At 48.0% G+C, this 26,413-nt stretch overlaps 1 protein-coding gene across 1 annotated transcript in view; it reads left to right on the top strand.

Moving 5' to 3' along the window:
* The first annotated feature begins 18,912 nt into the window (after positions 1-18,912).
* Positions 18,913-26,413, top strand: part of NEURL1 (neuralized E3 ubiquitin protein ligase 1) — a 266,176-nt gene continuing 258,675 nt past the window's right edge. Inside the window, exon 1 of the mRNA XM_007057860.4 lies at positions 18,913-19,405. Within this exon, the coding sequence (XP_007057922.2) occupies positions 19,321-19,405 (85 nt within the window). The 5' untranslated portion in view covers positions 18,913-19,320. The remainder of the gene's footprint in view (positions 19,406-26,413) is intronic.

Raw genomic sequence — 26,413 nt, 5'->3', positions numbered from 1 at the left:
TAGTCTCTAAGGTGCCACAAGTCCTCCTTTTCTTTTTATGAATGAAATGACAGAGTTCATTAAAATGGAAATTATCTTGCCCAAAGGAAGTAATTAGCTGAGAAATCTCTTGAATGGCTTCTATAGAAACAGCTAATACAATTGATAGACCCCAGAAAACTGACTGGAGAGGACCCTGGGGAAGCCACAGTCACATTGTCTGGCATGATGAAGGATCGTTCATGATATGGGTTGGGACTCAGTGTGGCTGAGAACTTGTTCTGGGTGTGTGTGTCACTATTTTTCCTCCAGGGACTGAGAGTTAAACTGAGATCTTAAACCCCATGAAGCAATGGATAAGCAGCTGCTTTAAAAGGATGCATCCGATGATGCGAGCTGTAGCTCATGAAAGCTTATGCTCAAATAAATTTGTTAGTCCCTAAGGTGTCACAAGTCCTCCTGTTCTTTTTGCGGATACAGACTAACACGGCTGCTACTCTGAAACCTTTAAAAGGACTGTGACAATCATGGTCCAGACACCCCAAGAGAAGGGGAAAAGTTTTAACCTAAAAAATAAGCTGTTATTTGCTGTGTTCTTGTACTATGAAAGCATATTGAGTAAGGTCTTTTATGAAAGCTTGTAATATTCTGAACTTGATGGTCACTATGAGGTGTGTATACAGGCTGGTTTTGAATTCATGTATTCGTGTTTATAGAAAACCGTGCTTCTTGTCTGTGGTGCAACTTTCAGCACCACCTCACAACAGGGCAGTGAGCAGTCAGTAGTCAAGCAGGGAAGGGCACCAGTTTCTTACAGAAAACCAGCTGCAGGTAGCTATCCATGTCCAGCCCAGGAAAGGACAATGATGGACCATTAGAGTTAATGGAAAGACATTGAGGCAAGTTGCAATTGAAAAGAACACCTGGGGCTCTCAAACATCAAGTCATGAGGGAATTTCCTCACTCTGACTAACCAGGAGTCATGTGGACTGGGGGTGGTGGGTGGGGGAACCTTTTAAAGGCAGGCCTGGGGCTGACATATTTTATCCAGAACCTGAGGGACCCTCTCCAGGTGGGAAGCTGTCAGTGAATGCTGGAAGAAGAAAAGGAGGACTTGTGGCACCTTAGAGACTAACCAATTTATTTGAGCATGAGCTTTCGTGAGCTACAGCTCACTTCATCGGATGCATACTGTGGAAACTGCAGAAGACATTATTATATACACAGACACCATGAAACAATACCTCCTCCCACCCCACTCTCCTGCTGGTAATAGCTTATCTAAAGTGATCATCAAGATGGGCCATTTCCAGCACAAATCCAGGTTTTCTCACCCTCCGCTGGATTTCTCTCCGTCCCTGCCTACCGCATAGCTAGGGGCTATGCTGGGGAACTGTTTTAAGGCAATATTATTAGAAGAGGAATCTTATCTTATAAAGCCTGAGGTTGTGTCTTTATGTTAATGTTTGGTGTAACTTGTAGATGTTTGTGGTGCCCCCCCCTCCCCCGCATACTATTTCATTTTTGGATCTGTGGTTTTTCTAGTAAGCTTTTTGTTTGTTTGTTTGTTTTTACCCCACGTAGGTCTCTGGTGTGCAAACTGTGTGAAGTGTGTGTTCCAATATAAACTGGTATCTGGGGAGCTGGTTTCATGCCTAGGGCATGGTGGGATGGGGACAAACCAGAGGGGAATGGTCAGAGTGTCTGGTTGTTAAGAACCCAGGGAGTATGCAAGGCGGAGGGGTGGGCGGGGGTGGGGGGAAACAACAACTCAGGACTGGAAGGGCTGTTGGTGTCTCCCTGCAAAGTGTAACTGGGCTGGTAAGAGCCAGGATGAGACTTTCTGCTTATGACCTGGCTATTGGTGTCAGGGCTCTGAACCACAGCTGTACAGCACAAAGGACCCAAGGTTACCACACAGGCGGTGACAGACCCCCTTACTGGTCTGGGTGGACCCCACAATGTCACACATTCCCAACATGATAAAGTAAAACGCACAACAGTATTGCACCTGTCTCACGGCAGCTCTCCAGTACATATAAAGGAGATGCCTCTATTCACGGAGGTAGCTAACGGGCGGCCTGAGTCCTTTATGCAATGCATGGGGATTTACACACATAACTCCAGCTGCTCTGTCTCCCTATGCACTTCTCTCTTGTCTCCTTATTTCTGCTCTCCAGTCTGCCCTATTATACTGCACAATTACTTTTGCTTTGTAGGATATCTTTTGTACACCCTGCTGGAGAGAGTATACAGTGACCAAGTGAAATCAAGCATGCTAAACAGAATATTTTCAGCTGCCTCAATCTTGGTGTATAAGTACCTACATGGGGAGTAGGTTTCTGAGCAGAGGTCTCTTTAATCTAACAGAGGAAGGCATAACAAGATCTAATTCCTGGAAGCTGAAGTTTAGACAAATTACGACTGGAAGTAAGATGCAAATTTTTAACGGTGAGGGTGATTGCTATTAGAGCAATTGCTACCTAGAGATGTGATGGATTCTACATCGCTTGACATCTTTAAATCAACCTTGGATATCTTTCTGAGAGAGGCTCTAGATCAGCCCCAAGGTATGCATGATGCAGGAATCACTGGGTAGAATTTTCTGGCCTATGTGTTTATGCAGGAAGGCAGGTTAGATGATCATGATGGTCCCTTCTACCATAAATATCTGTGAATCTATTAAATTCATATGTCAGAGACATGTCAGAGATACAGGGAGTCTGTCCCAGGCAGTGGCGAGGGACACATAGGAGAAGGTTCTTGTGAAAAGAGGTGACATGCGAACGAAAGCAAGAAGAGGCCAATGCTAGGTGCAATTTACAATCTACCCTCCTTCTCTGCTACTTCCCTATAAAGAGTTTTGCTGGTAAGTGGTAGAAGTGTGACATCTGAGGTAAATCACTCATTGTCCCCACCCTCCTTTGCTCTTCCTCCACAGTTTAGAGCCATATTATGCTGAGGCTGTGCAGTAACAGGAGACAAAATGGGCCTTCCCCTGCCTCCACCCCTCCATTGTAATTCTGCAGGAGAGCCAGGCATCATTACACCACAGGGGCTGCTCCATTTCTGCTCCCCACAGACAAGGCAGGGAGAGAAGGGCAGGAGGTGAGCCCATGCCTCCATCCCCTTCCATGCGCCAGCCACTGAAGCGTAAGCTGCGCCCCACAAAGGATGCCGCCTCTTGTTCCTCCAGGGTGCTGTAGCTCCAGAGCTCCGTATATAGCAGGTGCAAGGACAGAAGAGAGTCCCCTGAATGAATCATAGAATCATAGAATATCAGGGTTGGAAGGGACCCCAGAAGGTCATCTAGTCCAACCCCCTGCTCAAAGCAGGACCAAGTCCCAGTTAAATCATCCCAGCCAGGGCTTTGTCAAGCCTGACCTTAAAAACCTGTAAGGAAGGAGATTCTACCACCTCCCTAGGTAACGCATTCCAGTGTTTCACCACCCTCTTAGTGAAAAAGTTTTTCCTAATATCCAATCTAAACCTCCCCCATTGCAACTTGAAGCCATACTGGAAACCATAAAAAGCATGCAAGGCTCTGCCTTAGTTTTACTTCTGAAGCTACAAAATTCCCATATTAACTTGTTACAAGAAATTGGGAGGCTGCAAATCATTTCCCCTCTCCATCACTAGACTAGCTTGCTGTTCCTCAATATACAGGTGCCTGTAGTTGCTTTCAACTCAATGTAAGAAAAAACATTTCCCCCATACAGGCACTTTTTGGTATTAAGTTTAAGAGCAGACAAACCATACCTGAACAAGGATGTAATGAAATTAAACTCTACTAACCCTGTTATATCTTTCTAATATAGTACTTTTATAGTGCAGTCTGTCCTAGGGTCTTAAAACACTTTAATGAAATCTCAAATACCAGTGTGAGTACGTTCAGTCCTCATTTTACCAATGAGGAAGATGTCATTGGTCATCATACAGCACGCCAGAGTGGGAAGCAGACTCAGTGTGACTCCAGGTCTTATAGTCTGTCCATCAGATTATGCTTAAAGATAATGGCTGTTGATTACATGCTGCAATAACTAGATGGTCAGGCTACCATCACTCATTTTCTTCACTGTTTTGAGCTATAAATTTAATCCAACATATCTCAGCACTCGCTTCCATCTGAATGGAAAAAGCATCCTATGTTTGTTACATTATCCAGTTGTGAAAATAAATATGCATCACTCAAGATACTGAAGTAAAGTCCATTTTTTCAAAATGATTGAAAATGGGTTTCTGCGGCCTTTAAATCTTAATAAAGTTTATTCTTAATAAAAAACCTGTCTTTTGGACTATAATTTATAAACATGTATCTGAAGTTATTTAAAGTTTTTCTCTGCTTTCTAGAAGCCCAGCACCTTTTAATCCTCTGATGGGTGAAGTTGTGGATTAATTCTCAGTTTTTATTCCAAAAAAGTTTCTATAAATTCCAATTTCTTTTTCCTAGGGAGAGACTTAGAATTTACTGTTTCTGACTGGAACTATTGTGGTATTTTTATAGAGCAGTGCAATACAGAATTGATGACTTCCTCTTCCCCGAACTAGATGAAAGAATTAAATAGATGCTTAATTACCCAAGCCACAAGTGAAGCAGGTTCCTGGGCACTCTCTGCCTGCCTAGCTGCTGTACTATGTTCCTCACCATGGAATCTGGAAATGCATCATCATCCAATATGCAGTTATATAGCTATTTAGGAAGTAGCAAGGGTAGCCACCCTGTCACACCCCCTCAGGGAGAATTCACCAGATCTACACGAGGACTCAAGATTTAGTCTGACTCAGAGAAATGCCTGATTGTACTTTTCTCACAAATAAAATATCAAAGCTGTCACCGGTTTCAGAGTAGCAGCCGTGTTAGTCTGTATTTGCAAAAAGAAAAGGAGGACTTGTGGCACCTTAGAGACTAACCAATTTATTTGAGCATCAGCTTTCGTGAGCTACAGCCCACTTCATCGGATGCATAAGCTGTCACCGTCAGTCGCTAGAGTTGGACGAATTAAGGGCCCAATCGCACAGTACACTGGCTGGCAACATTCCTATCCAAATACACAGGAGATTTGCTGCCATAAGAGCTGTCCTTTAGAGCGAAGCCAGCCATTGGATCCATGGGGCTGACCCGAGCTATCCAGCAGAACTGGCATCTCCTTTGCAGTGCTGACACATGGCTTCTCTGGATTTGTCCCAGCTTCAGCTGTGGATTGCCACAACCTGTGCACAACACCTCTACCTTGGGCAGAATGCGGCGAGGCCTGCCCACAAAGCGTGCAAGTTAAAAAGCACTATCTCAGCTGTGGATTGTGGTCGCCTGAAATGTGTTGCAACGAAGGTGCTACCAGGGGGGAAAAATAGAGCAGCTCCATGGTCTAAAGGAGCAGTGCATCTAGCATGGAACTCCTGAGCTCTGATGCCAGCACTGTCTATATGGGTGGCTTTGGTTAAGCCCTTTAACTTCTGTGTCTTGTTTCCCCATTTGTAAAATTGTGAGGAGGACAGGGACGGGACCTAAAGGATGCTTACCTACCACGCAGGGATTTTATGAGGATCGATAAATGTTCTTAAAGAGTTTTGACCAGATGAAGTGCCAAGTAAGTGCTCAGCATTGTTACTGTTGTTTTACTATTTATTCTACCCTTAGATGGGGTAACTCCTAGGTAGCAGCTTCCACCCATGCGGAACCCCTATGACAGAGCGGGGGCAAACTTTTTGGCCTGAGGGCCACATTGGGGTTGCAAAACTGTATGGAGGGCCAGATAGGGAAGTCTGTGCCTCCCCAAACAGCCTGGCCCCCGCCCCCATCTGACCCCTCCCATTTCCCACCCCCTGAATGCCCCCTCAGAACCCCCGACACATCCCTCACCCCCCTGCTCCTTGTCCCCTAACCACCCCCTCCCGGGACCCCCTGCCTCTAACTACCCCCCAGGACCCCACCGCCTATCCAACTCCCCCACTCCCTGTCCCCTATCCACACTCCCACCCCCTGACAGGCCCCCCAGGACCCCACACCTATCCAACCTCCCCATTCCCAGTCTCCTGACCCCCTATCCACACCCCTGCCCCCTGACAGGCCCCCCGGGAATCCTACGCTTATCCACCACCGTCCCCTGACCACCCTCCCAGAACCTCTGCCCCATCCAACCATCCCCTGTCTCCTGACTGCCCCTGGCACCCCTTCCCCTTATCCAACCTCCCGGCCCCAGCCCCCTTACCATGCCGCTCAGAGCAGCATGTCTGGCCGCTGTGTTCCTCGGCCGGAGCCAGATATGCTGCCATGCTGCCCTGCTTGGCGGCGTGGCTGCGGGGAAGGGGGTTAACGGGGGATGGGACGGGGGCTAGCCTCTCGGGCGGGGAGCTGAAGGGCTGGGCAGGACAGTCCCGCAGGCTGGATGTGGCCCACAGGCCGCAATTTGCCCACCTCTGCCCTATGATGGATGAGAGAACTGCTGATGTTATTGATCCAAAACATCAAACTGGCCATGGATGCTCTGCGGAGAGCCTGTTTTCCAAGTCTCCACACAGTCCTGTTGGCAGATGGAACTTTCTCCCACCTCACTCATGCAAAACAGGTATCTGTGTTTATTGCACCAGAAGCGATGAAGCACTCACTTTTCACCACGAAGAAACTGAAAAGCAAGTTCCTTGCCACCATCTCTTACAGATAACACCTTGCCATTCACTGGCACCGTCTCGCTGAGGTCCTCAAAGTGCTTTACAAATAGTAATGAGACTGTCAGGGCAGAGAGGGGAAAACTGAGGCACGGAGATTGTCTGACACTTTCAGAAGAGTCCTCTAATTTTGGATCCCTGAGGTGAGACAACCTAGCATTCTGATTTATATCCGCTTCCTTGCTATGCACAGAGAGCCGCAAGCGAAGAGAGGAGTTCACTGTTGACCAGGGGCACTGCCCTATCATTCTCCAGTCCAGATTTGTGATACTGGAACTTGGATTTCCCCCATTTCACTTTGACATCAAGGCCTGCATGCATTTCAACAGTGTGACATCTGGCGGCAGCAGACTCTTCTGTTGTTTAGGTTGCTGACTTGCCATGTGTGTTAAAAAGTCCTGATGTCACTGCAGGAAAATTTGTAATCTAATGCAGCTTCTAAGCTATGGGCCGCGTCGAAGCACATCTTGCTGTGTGAAGCAAGAAGCCAATTAACCCTGTGTCTACATTGTTGTGGCTCCTACATTGTCCCAGAAGGAGGTAAATTAGAAGCCTAGAGCAGCTATAGCCTATGTGGAAATCAGAGGGAGCATGTGCTAGTGACTGGGGGACTCGGAACTGATTCCAGGTTGTGGGATGGCTGGACTGCAGAGATCCACCTCCCAAGGAAGGGCTCAAACAAGGGGTCTGTGCTTGGGAGTGTGCCCTTTAAACCTAGGGGTAGGAGCAGTGACCAGATTCTGCCCAGTACCAGGTGCTTAGAAATACCTGGGACCAGCAGTTGGGTCCACTCACAACAAACTGGACCAGATTATTATGCATGGTTGTATCACCTTTTGAACACAGACAGCTCCACTACTTCCCTGAGAGCTTAAATACAGTCTGTCTGCCTTTAGTCATGTCTCAGGCTGAGAAACTCCTGCCCCTTTCCCCAGCCACGCATCTCTGTAGAGAATTCATTGTTCCATAGGGGGAGAGACCTTCAAAGTTGGTAGCCCTAGATTGCTCTGTGATGGCTTCCCAGTCAGTCATTCAGCTAGGTAGACATGACGGATGAGGGAATATCTTTTATTGGGCCAATTTCTGTTGGTCCAATAAAAGCTCTTTGTCAGGCAAGCTTGTCTCTTTCACCAATGGAAATAAGTCCAGTAAAAGATATTCCCTCACCCACGTTTTCTCTCTCATATCCTGGGCGCAACATGGCAAACATTCAACAGGTTGTCATGCACCTAACAGAGGCCCATGTTATCTGACAGTATATTTCTCAGCTTGTTCATCAAATTCCCAAGCAAATGGCTGATATAGGCTGGCTAAGGAAGCAAGAGGCATTGAGGTCCCTCCCCACTATTCATTATGCCACCTGTGTCCCAGAAGATGCAAAGACTTCTCGAGCCAGTGTACTGAGAAGCCGTGTTCTCAGCAAAGCCTTGATTTGTTGCTTTGCATTTCCTCCAGTTTGACCTGTTGGTGAAGGAAATCTCTTTAGGACTAGGTGCTGAGCCGGATGCTGAGAAAGAGCTAAATGGCATTTTTATTAACTTTATATTAAATTAATGTATATACACTTCTCATAATGCATTAACTATTTGCTACCTAACCTTAGCTATACTTGAAACGTTTTAAGTATATGAAAGGTTAAAATATAAATCAATTACATATTACACAATTTACAAACAAATTTGTTTATAAAAATCGAGCTAGTTAAAGGAAAAATTAGTAAGATAAAGAATAGAAGCAAAGTTCAGAGGAAGGGGATCGAGAGGGGGAAGGAAGGAGAGCTCAATGGCCTCTTGTTTTCAGTCGGCATTACTGATCTAACTGCATTGTGCATTATAAATGAAATGTGCTTCCATTGGGTGTCTACTGGGGCATGGTGATGGCTGTGGACATATTTTTTACACCAGCTCTCTGTGGTATAGTTTGGTGTTTGCAATACCAGCCAGTACCATTTACTAAAGAGCAAACCATTTGGTTCATAATCTTGTGAGGGCTGCCCTCCACTTCCCTACTGCAATCAAAGGAAGTGGAGGGCCGTCAAGCACCCTGTGGTATTGGGCCCACAGTGTAGTAAAGTTACCCTAGATTCCTAGGAGGTAAAAGTGCATCATAAGCAGCATATATGATATGATTTATGCATGAGTGCCTTTAATTTAATGGATGACTGCATTGAACTGCTCCCTGTGCTATTATATGGATTATGCGAGTGCCTGCAGCTCTAACACCTGGTAGCTTTTGTTTCTCAGGATCTTCTCTATCTAGGTAAAAGAGAATTTTCCATTTCAGATAAGTGCAGTGTTATTATTTATTTATATGGTAGAACTCACAGTGTGCTAGGGGTTTTCCAGACATTCAGAGAAAGGACAGTCCTTACCCCCACCTGGTGCAATTCAGCCTAAGGACAGAGATGGACAACAGACAGAGGTTAGGGGAAGGGAGAAACAAATATGGAATTGTTGTACCAGTCAACTAGATTCCCTGTAAGGAGTTCACCAGAAGTGGATCTTTAAGAGGAATTTAAATAAAGACAGGGTAGGGGCTTTATTTTGGCCCTCTATATGGGGTGAATTTCACCCCAAATTTGGGAGGCTTTAAATGAATGAGATACTTTGGGCTTGTCTAGATGAAGAGTTAGAGTGGGGCAAGCTGGGGTGGGTGTAATTCTACAGTGTACTAATATGCTGTGCATTAACTGTCCATGTGGCCCTGTGGACCTTGCTACCTCACGTGAAAAGTTCCCCAGTTCACATTGACCTACTATTGTTCTGAAGCAGAGTAGATTGAAGTGCACCAGGGAACTTTTAGTGCATATTAGTGGGGAACACATGGACAATTAGTGCACAGCATATTAGTGCATTGTAGATTTACACCTAAGTTCCCTCTAAGCTGCGTGGCCACGCAGCAGGCTATAAAGGGCCAGGCAGGCACGCAAGCATGCAGCCACAGGGGCCTGAAGAGAGATGTAGGGGGTGGGCGGGGAGGGGAGCAAGTTGGGGCGTGCAGGGCTTCTGGGGGGAAAGGTGTCTCTCCCCCAGCCCTGGCCCTGGAGCTCCTGCCGGCGGGGAGAGGCACCTCTCCTCTGGAGTTGCTGCCGGTGTAGTGGCGCAAACTGCAACTGGACCATTTCCCCACCAGTAGCAGTTATCTCCGTGTAAGGATGGCCTTCTTTGCTTACCCAGCAGAATTTGGTACCCTAGTGGTCCATGGGTAGCAAATTCTGAGGGATGGGGGTTCCGGAGCTGCTGCTGGCAAGTAGGGGCGCCTCTCCCCCAGCCCCAGGCAGCCTGCATCCCAGAGCCCACACCCTCAGTGGGAGTCCTCACCCCCTGCACCTCAGCCCTCTGCCCCAGCCCTCATCCCCGGCCCCATCCCAGAGCCCGCACCCCCAGCCAGAGCCTGCACCCCCCCACACACTCTAATCCTCTGCCCCAGCCCTGAGCCTCCTCCCACCCGCCGAACCCCTCAGCCCCACCCCTGCCACACATCACCTCTATATTGCTGCACATAACAAAATTCATTCTCCACAAAGATGTAAAAAATTAGAGGGAACTTTGATTTACACCCCCACTTGCTGCGAACTAAGTGTTCATCTAGACAAGCTCTCTGATCCTTATAGACACTTCTTTGTTTGCTAGAGAGAAAATAAAAAGGAAAGTCAATAAATATGATGTATACTTTATTCATAATGCAATTTCTATGAACTGGGCTGGTGTGGAATTATACAGCCAATGGGTCAGATTCATCCTCAGTGTAACTCCACTGACTGCAAAGTTAATAATTTTCATGTATTTCAAGGTAGAAGGGACCATTTATGATTATGTAGTCTGAATGGTCATAACACAGGCCACGGAAACTCACCCAGTGATTCCTGCATCAAGCCCATAACTTCTGCTTGAGCTAGAGCATCTTTTTTAAAAAAGACATTTTGTTTTAACTTCACTTTTTATTAACCTACGTCAAAGACCTTCTCCTCACTGAGGACTATTAACCTGACATGTTTCAGGATACAGCAGGGTTTTGAATGACCACTGGGCAAAGTGTGGCAATAAACTTTACAGTGGGATATTTCATGTATGCGTTTTATGCACCATAAATCAAAAAGGATTGTGAATGTTTTATTCACACTTTCCCAAGGGCGGGGGACGGGAAACAAATTAATCTTTTGGATGGAAGCCAAGAATAAAGTTCACCCCAAAAGGGGAAGGTTTCAGACACTTACGAGTATGTGAAAATGGGAGGGGGGAGGAGGAGGGGGTTGTAAACAAAACTATTCTGCAGCCTTAAGAAAAGTGTGTGCTACAGCTCTGCGGCTGTAATAATAACTATCACCCACGCCTTGATTGTGCTCCACACCTCGGGCTGGTGCATTACTCCAGTCTCTGATCCTAATCCCATCATGCTGTAATGCTCTTAAGAGAGAGAAAAAGTGGAAAGGAAGAAACGTGAGTAAAGTTCAAGAGAGGAGAAGGCAGGAGGCAGCTTCAGTACCTACAACTTTTTTTTTTTTTTTTAAATGACATATTAAATTACAGACCTGCCTCTACTGTACCGTTTTATACTGATAGCTTGACATGACGTTGAACCACTTCTGCATTTGGAGCACGGTCATCCAGGGTTAGGATTGCAGGAATGCCTGTCATAGTGTTAACTCCTGCCTACTGGCTTGGAGCTGAGGCGGGAGGTTTCACAGCAATGGATCAAGCTGGGGAGGATACCTAGGCCTGGTTGCACACCTTTGCTGTCGAATCTGACCTCTTTGTCTTAGCTTGTGCTACACCATGTGATACTGCACATAGGTTTTATATATGCAGTGGGGGCATATGTAAATACAGAGTAGAGAGGTTATTGAGGCTCTCCATGTGGGCGTGTATGTAGAACTAAGGAAGCATCTAAAACAATTATGGGTATTCAAGAGAGTTGTTTTTTTGTATTTTTTTTAACATACTGTTTATTTGTGCAGGAGCACCTAGACACCCTATTCATGGCCCAGTGCCCCATTGTGCAAACACAAAACAAAAATATGGTCATACCATATAGGTTTTCTATAATGTCACTCACCATAGCTTCTAAGCACTTTGCAGGTAACTTAAATCTACATAATGAGGTCCCTAGTGGATTTCATGGAGTTTTCTGCTCTTCCCCTTCCCCGGCTAAAGAGATTCTTCTGGATATGTGTATGTGTATGTATGTGTGTGTGTGTGTGTGTGTGTAGAAGCGCCTCTGTCTTGGGAGGTAATGGATGGACACATTGTATCTGCTGTAGCTTGGGGGTGACCCATAGAGCTTTGAAGAGCAGGACCAAAATATTGCATTGACAAGGAAAACAAACAGGGAACTAGTGAAAGGATCCGAGCACATGGGTGACATGATCACATGCATCAGGCAGGCAGTTACATTCTACTTCAGCTGGAGACAGAGTCTCTGCAATACATCACTTTCAGCTCTCTATAGAGTGAGTTACAGTGATCCAGTCTGAAGGTGATGAAGGTTATGTGTGTATACATATATAATTATCATGGCCAAGATGGAATCCACTCTGCAAGTGGCTCTGGCCAAGAAAAGGCACCTACAGGAATGCAGCAGAGAAACTGCCTTCCACACTGAATCTGTTCCAATCCTCCTGGAGTGAACGCACACACACACTGGAACAGTACAACGAATATCAGACAGGGAAATATTTATTTACAGAGGGATGAATGGAGAAAAACAACACGGGGACAGTACAGGGAGCAGTAAAACAGGGTTACATCTGACACGAGGCCCCACAGGCCCAGTGGTACCACAATATAGAAATGTAGGGCTGGAAGGGACCTTAGAAGGTCATCAAGTCTAGCCCCCTGAGCTGAGGCAGGACCAAGTAAACCCCCAGACCAATCCTGTTCTTAAACACCTCCAGTGATGGGGAATCCACAGCCTCCCTTGGAAGCCTGTTCCAGAGCTTAACTACCCTGAGAGTTAGAAAGTTTTTCCTAATATCTGACCTAAATCTGCCTTGCTGCAGATCAAGCCCATTTCCTTTTGTTCTTCCTTCAGTGGACATGGAGAACAATTGATCACAGTTCTCTTTATAACAGCCCTTGACATATTTGAAGACTTATCCAATCCTGCCTCAAGCTTTTTTTTCCCTCAAGACTAAAACAGGCCCAGTGTTTTTAAACCTTTCCTCATAGGTCAGGTTTTCTAAGTCTTTATCATTTTTCTTGCTCTACACCGGACTCTCCAGTTTGGCCACATCTTTCCTAAAGTATGGCACCAGAACTGGATAGAGTACTTCAGATGAGGCCTCACCAGTGCCGAGTACAGCAGGACAGTTACCTCCCGTGCCTTATATACAAAACTCTTACTAATACACTACAGAATGATATTAGCTTTTTTTGCAATTGCATCACATTGTTGACTCATATTCAAGTTGTGATCCACTATAACCTCAGATACTTTTCAGCACTATTATCACCTACCCAGTTATCCCCCATTGTGTAGTTGTACACCGGACCCTCACTAGAACGTGGGATTTGGGATCCATGTGCGGTACTATGTTAGCACGGGGACCGCGTTAAAATGAATTCCAATTAAGTAATTAAATTTGGGATCCATGGCCGTGACCGCGTTATATGTGAATTCGCGCTCCATAGACACGCATTCTAGCGAGGGTCTGGTGTAGTTGATTTTTCCTTCCTAAGTGTAATATTAAACATTTATCTTTATTGAATTTAATCTTGTTGATTTCAGACCAATTCTACAATTTGTCAAGATCATTTTGAATTCTAATCCTGTGCTCCCAAATCTTTGCAATCCCACCCAGCTTAGTGTCATTCACACGTTATAAACATACTCTCCATTCCATTATCCAAGTCATTAATGAAAACACTGTCTAGCAATTGACCCATGACTGACTACTGCAGGACCCCACTCAATATGCCCTCCCAGTTTGACAGTGAACCACTGATAACTACTCTTGTCCCTACATGCTTTCAACCAGCTGTGCACCCACCTTATGTTTTCTAGATGAAATTATCATTTCCCTAGTTTGTTTATGAGAATATCATGTGGGACTGAATCAAAAGCCTTCCTAGAACCAAGATCTCTCACATCTACTGGTTTCCCCCTATCTATTAGGCCAGTAACGTCTCAAAGAAGGAAACTGGGTTGGTTTGAGATGATTTGTTTTTGACAAATCCATGCTGGTTATTCCTCATAACCCTATTATCCTTTTGGTGCTTACAAACTGAATGTTTAATAATTTGATCCAGTATCTTTCCAGATATTAAATTTAGGTCTGACTGGTCTATAATTCCCGGGCGTCCTCTTTTAAAAGATAGGTAGGGCAGACACTGAGCAATGTATCTTCACTCAGAGTTCAGGAGGTCTGGGCAAAGATCCAGCCCAGCAGTTGGTCTTGGGTGCTCCTGGTCATTTTTGGTGCCAGTCAACTTTCCCCAAGAAACCCCTCCAGTGCCTTCTTTTGCCGCTCTCTGCAAACCCACACAGAGTGACAACCTCTCCACTTAGCTACTTGCAGCCTCCCTCCTTATTCCCAACGCAAGGTCACAAGCCCTGGTACTCAGGGCCCCATACAGCTCTGTGTGACAGTGATACTGGGTCCAGCTCTGGTTTGTCCTTCTCGGGTGATTCCTCCCTGGCACAGTGTGCCTCCTGGCTCCTGACCTGGGGCATCCCTGGTCGGCCGCTCTGCCCCTCCCAGGCTTTAGGCTGGTTCTTAGCTGCTTCAATATGTGAGGGCGTGCTCCCAGTAGACCATTTCTCTGGAGCTACAGACACACCTACCCTGTAGCTCTTCCTCTCTCTACACCCCCGGAACAGCCAGGACTTCCTCTGCCTCACGACAAGGTTTTAAAGGGGTCATACTCTCTACACCCCAAGGGGGTTACATACATACATATGAATAAAGAACAGGAGTACTTGTGGCACCTTAGAGACTAACAAATTTATCTGAGCATAAGCTTTCATGGGCTCACGAAAGCTTATGCTCAAATAAATTTGTTGGTCTCTAAGGTGCCACGAGTACTCCTGTTCTTTTTGGGGATACAGACTAACACGGCTGCTACTCTGATACGTATGAATGTGTATATATATTGAGGGATAAACCGGGAGGACTGTAGAGCAAGTTTTGGTTTGCAGTTAAATACACTTTGGGCCAACTTCTTTGTGCTGTTTGGATTCTGGCCACAATGGGCCAGCTGAGAAGTTCCCCAGTGGGGAAGCTCTCAGGTGGCCTTTACTCAGTGAGGGTGGTCCAATGCCAACCACCCCACACACCCCAGTGAAGGGGGTATGCTGGGGGAAGGAGTGGGTGTGGTGGAGGTCTGCTCTGAGGGCTGGCTGGTCTACACTACCGCTTAAATCAGTGTAACTTACGTTGCTCAGGGGTGTGAAAAAGCCACCCCCCGAGGGACGTAAGTTACGTGGACCTAAGTGCTGTCCGCACCAGCACTGTGTCAGTGGGTGATGCTCTCCTGCTGACATAGCTTCCACTCACGGAGGTGGAGTAATTATGCTGATGGGAGAGCGCTCTCCTGTCAGCATAGTGTGTCTTCACCAGATGTGCTAGAGCGACAAATCTGCATCAGTGCAGCTGCAGGGATGTAGCGCCGTCGTGTAGATTTGCCCTCAGAGTCCTCAAGTATCATATGGTTCCTTGGGGCTCATATGACATTAGCATGAGTTAGAGCAAAAGGGGCGGGCAAACTTTTTGGCCTGAGGGCCACATCGGGTTTCTGAAATTGTATGGAGGGCTGGTTAGGGGAGGCTGTGCCTCCCGAAACAGCCAGGCGTAGCCCGGCCCCCGCCCCCTATCCGAACCCCACCCCCCTGCTTCTCACTCCCTGATGACCCCCCTGGGACTCCTGCTCCATCCAACCCACCCTGTGCCTTATCCCCTGACGGCCCCCATGGGACCCCTGCCCCATCCACCCCTTCCTGTCCCCTGACCCCCTCCCGCTGCCCCACCCAACCCCTCCTCTCATTCCTGACTGCCCCCCCCGACCCCAGCCCGATCTAACCACCCCTTCTCCCTGACTGTCCCCCACTGCCCCATCCTACCCCCTCTCCTTCCTGACTCCCCACCCCGGGACCCCTGCCCCCCATTCAACCCCCCTGTTCCCCACCCTCTGACCACCCCAACTCCTATCCACCCCCCCACCCCCTGACCACCACCCCGAACTCCCCTGCCCTCTATCCAACCCCCCCTGCTCCCTGCCCCCTTACTGCACTACCTGGAGCACTGGTGGCTGGCCCAGAACACCAGGACAGGAAACCATGCCGCCCAGCTGGAGCCAGCCATGCCAATACGCAGCACAGAGCACCAGGTCAAGCCGGGCTCTGCAGCTGCGCTGCCTGGCAAGAGCTCGCAGCCGCGCCGGCCAGACTCCAGTCCTGCCATGCCAGCCTTGGCCCCACCGGCCAGCCCCCGGCCCCGCCATCCTGTCCGGCCCTGGCTGGGCCCCAGCCATGCCAGCCCCCGGTCCCAGATACGCCAGACCCCAGCCCCAGCCCCACTCTGCTGGCCAGCCAGCCAGCCGACCCCAGCCCCATGGCCGGCCAACCCCAGCCCCCGCCTTGCCGGCCAGAGCAACTCCAGCCCCTCTCCCTTTAATCAGTTAACCATTTAAACGATATAATTTTAATAATTTAAACAGTTAACTTTTTAAATGATATTTAAATCTCCATTTCAAACACAGTCTGGTCTTGTGGATTGAACAAGGGATTAGAAGCCAGGAACCCATAGGTTTTATTTCTAGCTCTGTCATCAACTTGTTGGTGACCTTGGCAAATCACTTGTTTCCCCATTTGTGAAGCTGGATTAACATTTGGATAGTGCATATTCATAGGCCTACCCACTGTGCTCATCACTGTAATATCACAGACACTACTGATTTATCCTACAGCATTTCATAGAATCATAGAATATCAGGATTGGAAGGGACCTCAGGAGGTCATCTAGTCCAACCCCCTGCTCAAAGCAGGACCAATCCCCAATTAAATCATCCCAGCCAGGGCTTTGTCAAGCCTGACCTTAAAAACTTCTAAGGAAGGAGATTCTACCACCTCCCTAGGTAACGCATTCCAGTGTTTCACCACCCTCCTAGTGAAAAAGTTTTTCCTAATATCCAACCTAAACCTCCCCCACTGCAACTTGAGACCATTACTCCTTGTCCTGTCATCTTCTACCACTGAGAATAGTCTAGAACCATCCTCTTTGGAACCACCTCTCAGGTAGTTGAAAGCAGCTATCAAATCCCCCCTCATTCTTCTCTTCTGCAGACTAAACAATCCCAGTTCCCTCAGCCTCTCCTCATAAGTCATGTGATCCAGTCCCCTAATCATTTTTGTTGCCCTCCGCTGGACTCTTTCCAATTTATCCACATCCTTCTTGTAGTGTGGGGCCCAAAACTGGACACAGTACTCCAGATGAGGCCTCACCAATGTCGAATAGAGGGCAACGACCACGTCCCTCGATCTGCTGGCTATGCCCCTACTTATACATCCCAAAATGCCATTGGCCTTCTTGGCAACAAGGGCACACTGCTGACTTATATCTAGCTTCTCGTCCACTGTCACGCCTAGGTCCTTTTCCGCAGAACTGCTGCCTAGCCATTCGGTCCCTAGTCTGTAGTGGTGCATTGGATTCTTCCGTCCTAAGTGCAGGACCTGTGAAGTAGGGAAACATTATCCCCATTTTATAGATGGGGCAAGTCACACAGTAATTCTGTGGCAAAATTAGTGTTGGAGCTCAAATCTCCTGTGTTCCAGGACATAAGTTTTGTGAGCTACAGCTCACTTCATCGGATGCATCATAGGTGTGTGTAAAATGTATATACTGTACACAAACCTTCTGAACTTGCCTCTTGTTATGGGCAACAGCACCCCCCCCACCCCGAATTCATCTGCTGTAGTGTACACACACATACTCTGAACTCACCTAGTTGTATGAAGGTACATACAAAACTCCTGTCCTTGTGCCTATACATTCATGCTCTCTGAACTCCCTTACACTCACACTTGTCTGCTCTCTGAATTCCCTGCCCTTGCGTGTGTACACGCACACCTCACCGGCTCCTGTGTGGATACACACACAGATACTCTGAACTCTCTGCCCTTGGGTGTACACTCCATCCCATACCCCCTTCTCTCTCTGAACTTCCTGCCATTGGGTGTACATACACACACACACTCTCTCCCTGAACTCACCTGTCCTTGGGTGTGTACACACACACACTCCCTGGTATTCACCTGTCCTTGGGTGTGTACACACACACACTCCCCAGAACTCACCTGTCCTTGGGTGTGTACACACACACACACTCTCCCGGAACTCACCTGTCCTTGGGTGTGTACACACATACCCTGCACTCCCTGCCCTTGGGTACACATACACACACACACACTCCCCGGAATTCACCTGTCCTTGCGTGTGTACACACACACACTCTCCCGGAACTCACCTGTCCTTGGGCGTGTACACACACACACTCTCCCGGAACTCACCTGTCCTTGGGCGTGTACACACATACTCTGCACTCCCTGCCCTTGGGTACACATACACACACACACACTCCCCGGAATTCACCTGTCCTTGCGTGTGTACACACACACACTCCCCGGAATTCACCTGTCCTTGGGTGTGTACACACACACACTCTCCCGGAACTCACCTGTCCTTGGGCGTGTACACACATACCCTGCACTCCCTGCCCTTGGGTACACATACACACTCGATCTCAACTCACCTGTCCTTGGGTGCGTGTAGACACACAGGTACACCCCCCCCCCCACCTCACCTGTCTTTGGGTGTGTACACACACACACACACTCTGAATTTACCCATCCTCGGGCGTGTACACACCCGCCGGCTCCCCCGGAGCAGCCCCCCCCCCACGCCTTGGCAATGGGGCCGGCCCCGGGGAAGCGCCGCGGGGCGGGGGAGCGGGGCCGCAGCCTCAGCGCGCCGCAGCTGCCCAGCCCGCGCCGCTCCAGAGGTGGCACATCTGGCCGGCCCACGTGACCCTGGTCCCTTAGCGACTTGTATGAACAGACAGCTGTCACCATAACAACGGGATGGGGCGGGGGGGGGGAGGCTGCGGCCCCCGCGGGCCGCGGGGAGCAGGCCGGGGCTCGCGGGGGGGCGGAGGAGGAGAGGCTGGGGCTGGGGCTGGGGCTCCGGCGCAAGGCGGGGCGGGGGGAAAGGGGGGCGGGAGGCAGGCCTGCGGAAGCCAGGTGCGATCTGTGGGGCGAAGCGGGGGCGGGGGAGAGAAGCAGAGGCGCAAAGAGAGAAGCAGGGGAGGACTCGGAGGCTGAGCCGTAAAGGGCGGGGGGGGGGGATTAGAACCAGAGTCTCCTCAGGAAGATCAGAGCCCCCCCCGCCCCATTGGAGCCGAGCATCAGCCGCTCCCTCCTCCGACACCCCCTCCCCGCAGCCCGGGAACCAAGTAATCCCCATCGATGAGGAGGAGGAGGAAGAGAAGACAAAAGGGGATTTCAGCTCTAAAGTGACAGCAAGGGAAAGGAGAAGCCGCAGCCGAGGGAGAGAGAAGCTGAGGCAGAGCAGAGCGGCAGGTCCCCCCAGGCACCCACCCGGCGGCAGGGCCCCAGGAAGGGGGAACCCACCCCACACACACGCGCCCTCCAGCTGTTGGCTTGCTCTCTTCTGCCTTTGATGCCATGGGTAACAGCTTCTCCAGCATCCCTGCACTGCCCAGAGGCCACCAGAGCAGATTCCACAGGGTCCACCACCAGCACCTGAAAGGTAGGGGTACCCCATCCTGCGTGACTGCGCCTAGGGAGGGGGCTATCTGTGGGGGCTGGCCGTGGAGCAAGAGGTTGCGTTGATTGTTAGTTTCTGTGCTACTGGTCTTTAAGCCCCCTTCCGCTTTCTTTAGTGAGTCTCACATTATGTCTCAGAGAGGCTCAGGAGGTAGAATCGCTCCCCCGCCTTGCCTGTCTCAATGTGCACCTATTTGACAAACTCTCCCCCAGGGCTTTAGTCCAGGAAGCCCAAGTGGGGTGGGGAGGGACACTTGTAGCTGAGACCATCTGGGTGCCAATGAACTTCCCAGAAGGTTAGACACTCAAGGCAATCAGCTTTCTCACCCCAATGACTAAAGGCATATCATTGATACGCCAACAGTTCAGGCCCAATTTGCCATTTATATCACCATGCCCCTCCACACCTTCCCTTCATTCAGACAGGGATGGCCTTGTCGATGTCTTTTAATTCTCTATAGTGGGAATAATGCATGAAGGATGGCTTAAAGAAAGTGAGGGGCAGCATGTTTGAGACACATGCTGTCTTTGTGGTTACCCAAGAAATGTAATTTGGGGGGAAGGGGTATGGACCATCACCCCATTTTGGAGAACTAAAGGATATCTGGGGCTTCTATTCCAGTTTGAGCCAGGATTATTCTTCTTCCTCAGCCCCCACCATCATGTTAAAATCTCATTTCTGAGCTACATTTGTGCACTCCCAGGGCCATATCCAATGGGATGACTTGCATGAGTAAGGTGGTCAGGACTGGGGGTCAGTGGCATTAATTCTTTTCTATCTTTCCCCTCATGCTACCCCCTCAGAGCGCATAAGTCAGGGCAGAATCATGAATTGGCCCCTGAGTGTCCATATTTTCATATCCCAAGGCACTGAATGAAGTCAAGGGAGTATGTCAGAGACCCACCCATACAGAATGGATGCTGGAAGAAGGATGCGATTTCCATAGCCATTCTCTTAATCATTAAAACTTGTTGCTGCTTCCCCTCAGGCAATGTGCTAAAGAATTTGCTTTCAGTCTATAAAATGGGGAAACTAGTGTTCACCCACCGTTCTACTGAGCTTTGAGCTCCACAGTTGAAAGGTGCTGTGGATTAATGATGATGATCATTATAGTTATTAAATAGGAGGATTTTCTGATACCTCCGTGAGAACTTAGATTCCTCTCCCACCCCCCAGTGGATAATTTGGAATAGTTGTTGCAGGAACTGAGGGCTATTGTCAAGGCTTTTTAAATGGGTTTGCTAGAAGATGTCCAAGAATGTTTACAGTCCTATGATGGACTGATGAGTCGATCAGAAATTCAGTGCAGACAATTGCTGTATTTAAAATGAGACTGGCAAGGAGGGGCCATTGAACCCGAAAGAATGACCAGTCATCCCCTACCAAGGCAAACATGAAGGCACCCACAATGCTGTAGTAGTTGATATGCAATTGTAAACTGCCAGGAAGGGTTTATCTTTAAGAGTAATGTGGTCAGCTGGAAATCTTTCTAGAGCAACCTTAAGCAGATAAGAATTTGTAAACTGTAGCCAGAAGGGACACTTGCCTTCTAATCCATTATCATTAGCTTATCTGAGATTTCCAAGATGCTATTTATAAATCACTTGATTTGTTTCTTTCATGGCATGTTTTTATTTATTTATTTACTTATTTATTTATTTTCCATTTTAATTGGGTTGCCATCCACGCCAATGCAACAAGCAAAATTGTTCGCACTTTGTAATGTAACAGAGCAGTTAAAATCATTTTGATTTGAATAAAGAGTTAACAAGGCATTGCCATTGTTGTAAAAACCAAGCAACTGCCAGGGACAATATGTGCTTTTTTCTGTCTTTTCTGAAACAAGACAGCCTCAGGTCCTACATTTATATGCAGAATAAACAAGTCTGATCAGATCTGACAGGTTGCTGTAAAATGGTTTGTAGGCATAGCAGCAAAAAGTATGAATGTCACACTGTTTTGTTACATATCTGCTATTTAATGTGTTGGGAAACTTATTTTAATTGAAGGTACACTTCTCCTGCCCCTTCCCCCTCCACCCCCAACACTGGACTGAACATTTGAGTTTGTGAGGGACAGAAAGAGATAGCTGCTTTGGAAACCACATAGAGCTTTCAGCCACCAAATCAGCACAAAGCAGAGACAACTATATGACTGTATTGAGCTGTGCATAGTGGTTAAGAGATCTGAAGTTAGAGCTTTGAGGCCTTAAAGGTTCTGTTGTGCTTTGTAAAGATGGCATCTCCATACTCAGCGGATCTGCTCTCCGCATGTGCTCAGAGTCAGATCTCCTGACTTAAGTAGTCAAAACTGACTTTTGTCTCTCTTTACTCCCATTAGCCCTCCAAACCAAACACGGCAATGAGAGAATGAGCCCTATTCTATTACTTTTTGTGGATCACCCACAGAATTGTTTGCTAAGTTTCTGGGCAGTTTCTGAGCAAACCTACTGAAGACCGACCGTGAGGTTCTACAGCTGTCATTGCGGGCTGCCCTGATGTCCCTGAGGCCTGATTTGGCCAGCAGAACCTTTGCTACTGGTGATGGTACACTATAAGAAAAAAACTCAGCTTGAGTCTCAGATGTCAGGTTTAATTTAAAGGTCCAGGGCAGCTAGAATAATCATCCCTTTACTTGTAAACTGAGTGCATTTGATGTGGTGCGTTTGTCAGACTGTGCCTGCAGCCCGGTCACCTTTCAGAGCAGAACCACACTTTAAAATCGCACCTGTCCTTCCCCGTCCCTGCCGCCCCATGAGCTGATTGTTATTCTGTGGAACCACTCTGCAAGTGTCTCTGCTTTGGAATTATGGATGCCCGGACTGTGCATCACACCAGGAGTATATTTTATTATTGATTAACATTTATGTCTCAGTATTGCCTAGAGACCTCAGCCAGACAGAGCCCCATTATGTCAGGCACTGAATGAATACGCATGTGAAAACATGATAGTCCCCACCCCAAAGAGCTTACAATCTATAAACCATAAACTGAGACCAGACAGTTCATTTTAGTTACATTCTCAACTTGAATTTCAATTGAACTCCCTCCTCTTCCATGTAAACTAGTGCCCTCTTCTGCATTCATAATATCACTCCTAAAATAGTTGGCAGCAGTGAGTAGGCATGTTTACAGAATCTTTCAAAGTGGGAGATGTGGTCTATGACTAAAGCACAGGCCTGGAGTCAGGAAACTTGCATTCTGTTCCCATCTCTGCCACTGACTGGCTGAGTGACATTGAGCAAGTCACTTCATCTCTCTGTGGTATGTTTGGTCTGCTTCCTCCATCTGTAAAATAGGGATAATAATGCCTGCCTCATGGGGATGTTATGTGGCTTAATTCATTTATGTTTATCAAAGCGTTTGAGAGCATCAGGTGGAAGATGCTTTAGAAGCTCAAGGAATTATATTAGATCAGCCATAGATCTTAAAATGGGCTCTTACCTCTATGCTTGAGTCACTTTTCTTTTTCCCTTCCCTTTCCTGTGGATAATGATATGAACCTGTAAGGTACTGAGCACTTCCTTTTGAGTCAGTGGAAGATGAGGGCATCCGGAACCTGACTACATCACCTTGCCTTGGATGTTGAGATCCCAAAACCACAGACAGTGATAGGAGGACCATTTTCCTTTGGGCGTGGGGTGGTGGAAAGCTAGAAGTGGGCTCAACTACAGCATCCCAGCATGCTTTCCACTTGTAACCCAGCAGTGGTCCATACTCTGAGGACTTCCAAGGTGAGATAATATTGCCAGTGTGCTTCCCTAATGGAGGGCAAAGGATTATGCTCATCTGGTGACAATTTGTACTTGGAACGGCCAGAAGAACAACAAGAAGCTATTACTGTCCATGAGAGTCATTCTTTGCTAGTCTGTCGTATGGTTGCTGTTAACTAACAAACCAGGTGTGTGTGGCTGTTTGAAAGAAAGCCGAGAGGAGAAACTCAAGCCGTATCTACTCTCATAGTTTCTACAGATGGAACAGACCTCTTAGACAGCCGATCCATTCTTGTGCCTAATGTATGTTAATTAGTATTAGGGCCAGATTAACTTGAAATGTGCCAAAAGATAGGCCTCCACTACTTCTTGGAGGCATTTATTCCACAATCTAATACATCTCATTGGCTGCAACTTTTGCCTGATGTTCGTATTCAGTTTTCTCTTAATTTCATGCCCTTATTCCTAGTCATCACCTCCACCCCCCCATTGCTTTCCCTCCTCGCTGTTTGCACTTTTCAAATATCTGTAGACAGTTATCACATCCCTTAATTAGTTGCTTAGCCAAGCTAGACATTGAACTCTTTCTCCTCTCATTTGCAGGCTGTGCATCTTGTTGGTTAGAGCTACTGTTTAGTGCCTAGATCCAAGATGGCATTAAATCCTTTTTGTCGGACAGCCTTGGCCAGCAGTTAGGGCAATGGACTATGACTCAAGGGACCTGGGTTTTATTCCCTCCTCTGCCATAGGCTCCTTGAGTGACCTTGGGCAAGTCACTTTCTCACACTATGCCTCAGTGTTCCCATCTGTAAAATGAGGCTTCTAGTGCTAAGCCACCTTTGTGGAGAGCTTTGAGATCTACAGATCAATAGCACTCTATAAATACTAAGTAGCATTCCTGTATCTCGTCGTAAATCTGTTCCTCCAGTCACTGAGTCAGTTTTGCTGCTCTTCTCTGAACTCCTGACATGAGGATGGTTAGTGAGGGCTGGCACAATTTTTTGTTGTAGGTAACTGAACCTCCAGTAAGATGCATCAACTGTCTTATTGGGACATACCAATCATCCTGGTCATTCAGTATCCTGTTTCCAGCAGTGTCTAATTCCAGATGATTATTATTTATATTGCAGCAGCATCCGGAGGCACCAATCAGTATCGGAGCCCCATTGTGCTAGGTGCTGTACATACATAAAGTGTTAAAGATGTTCCCTGCCCCAAAGAGCTTAAGGTTGATATTTAGGCTATGTCTACACTATAGCTTATGTTGGCAGAATTTATGTCATTCAGGGGGGTGAATAAACCACCCCCCTGAGTGACATAAGTTACACCGACATAAGCGCCAATGTGGACAGCGCTATGTTAGCTGGAGAGCTTCTCTCATCAATATAGGTATACTCCTGGGGGAATTCTGTGCCATTGCGCATGTGCAGAAGTTATGTCCCTGCAGATTTCTTTGCTTCCCTGCAGAAAAATGGCTTTCTGATGGGGAAGCAAAAGGAAGTCACAAGAGTGGTCATGCATCCCTCCCCAGCATTATGTTTTTGGGTGCCTAGGGCAGCTGGCAGAGAGGTAAATCACTATGCGGCGGGGGCGGGACTGGGAAAGACCCATCTGGTGGCTCCTACCCTGTCAGGCTCAGCTGCTAGTCCCGGCTGGGCTGGGGAGGACAGGACTTCCTCTTCCCCTACATGGCATCTGGGGCAGGGTCAGACCCACCCTCAGAATTCTCCCCCGGCTGCAGGAAGCTCTGTAAACTCCCTCCCCCCCATTTCCTGCATCTATTGCACCTCAGCTGCGGGGGAGGGATCCCTGTAGAGGGAGCTTCTCCCCCATCCACCCAACCTGCATGCATCCAGACCCGCTCATACCTAGACTCTCCCACCGAGCCTCACCTCTCTGCACTCAGAACCCCCCCGATGAGCCCCACTCCTTCTGCACCTACACCAGCCCGATGAGCCACCTGCACCCAGATCCCCACCTCACCGAGCCCCAACCAGCTGCACTTGGATCCCCACCCCACTGAGCCCCACTCCCCCAGCATCTGGACCCCCCACTCAGCCTCCCACACTCAGCCCCCCTGCTAAGCTCTATTCTCCCCGCCCCCCAGGCCTCCCCCGCTGGGCCCCAACCACCTTCACCTGGACCCCCTGCAGAGTCCCATTACCATTGCACCTAGAACCCCTCAATAAGCAAGCCTCTGTGCATCCAGATCCCCCTCGCACCTGGATCCCCCACTGAGCTGCCTGCACCCAAATTGCCTCACACAGAACCCTCTCAACCCACACCTGGATCCCCCCACATGAACCCCTTCCACACTTGGATCCTCCCTTGCTGAGCCTGCCCACCCATTCCTGGTGCACCTGGCACAGAGGGGCAGGGCCCTGGGGCATTTCTGGGGCTGGCCCGGTCCTTGTGTTATGTCAGAGCTGGGTGCAACCAAATTGCTGAGTCCATGTCCTGGGGGAGGGGGGAAGCTGGACAGTGATCTCCCACCTCTGTGCAGCCAGTGGCCTGTGCTCCCCAATGCCATGCTGGAGCCTCCACATTTATTTGACAAATAAAATGTGCAGAATTTTAAAACATTGTGTGCAGAATTTTTAATTTTTTGGCACAGAATGCCCTCAGGAGTAGTCGGTCCCGCCGCTTGCGGAGGTGGTTTTGTTATGCTGATGGGAGAGCTGTCTCCCGTTGGCTTAGAGCATCTTCACTAGATGTGCTGCAGCACCACAGCTGCTCCGATGCAGCTGTGCTTCTGCAGCACTGTAGGTGTAGACAAAGCCTAAGATTCTAACTCCTACAAGTAGTCCTTACTCACATGAGGAGTTCCAGTTGTTTTAGTGGGACTACTCAGGGTTTGCAAAATTATATTGCTTTACCTCTACAGAGCACTGTATGAAACAGTATTTCACCCTCATACCACCCTTGTAATGCAGGTGTAGTTCTTACTCACATTTTACACAAGGGGATATTGAAACAGAGAAGTGCAGTGACTTGCCAAAGGTCACACAGTGATTATAACTCAGGAATTCCAAACCCTGGCTTCTAGCCACTGGAGAATGCTTCCTTTTAAAACCCTCAGAACACACCTAATTGTGCAACACTGTACTAAGGAGGTAGTAGATTTACTCCTTCTCCTGAAGTGTGAAGCTTGCTAGCACTAGTTATTTTGTCCTAGCTTACATAACTAGAGGCTATTCCAAGCCAGACCAGTATATGTCCATTGACATATATCTATGGCATAGAAACTTTCCTATCCCTCACAGATATTTTTATGGATC

This window comes from Chelonia mydas, chromosome 7 (assembly GCF_015237465.2).
Source record: "Chelonia mydas isolate rCheMyd1 chromosome 7, rCheMyd1.pri.v2, whole genome shotgun sequence".
Lineage (NCBI taxonomy): Eukaryota > Metazoa > Chordata > Testudines > Cheloniidae > Chelonia > Chelonia mydas.
Note: the sequence above shows the minus strand (reverse complement) of the source record. Positions and strands in the feature narration are given on the sequence as shown.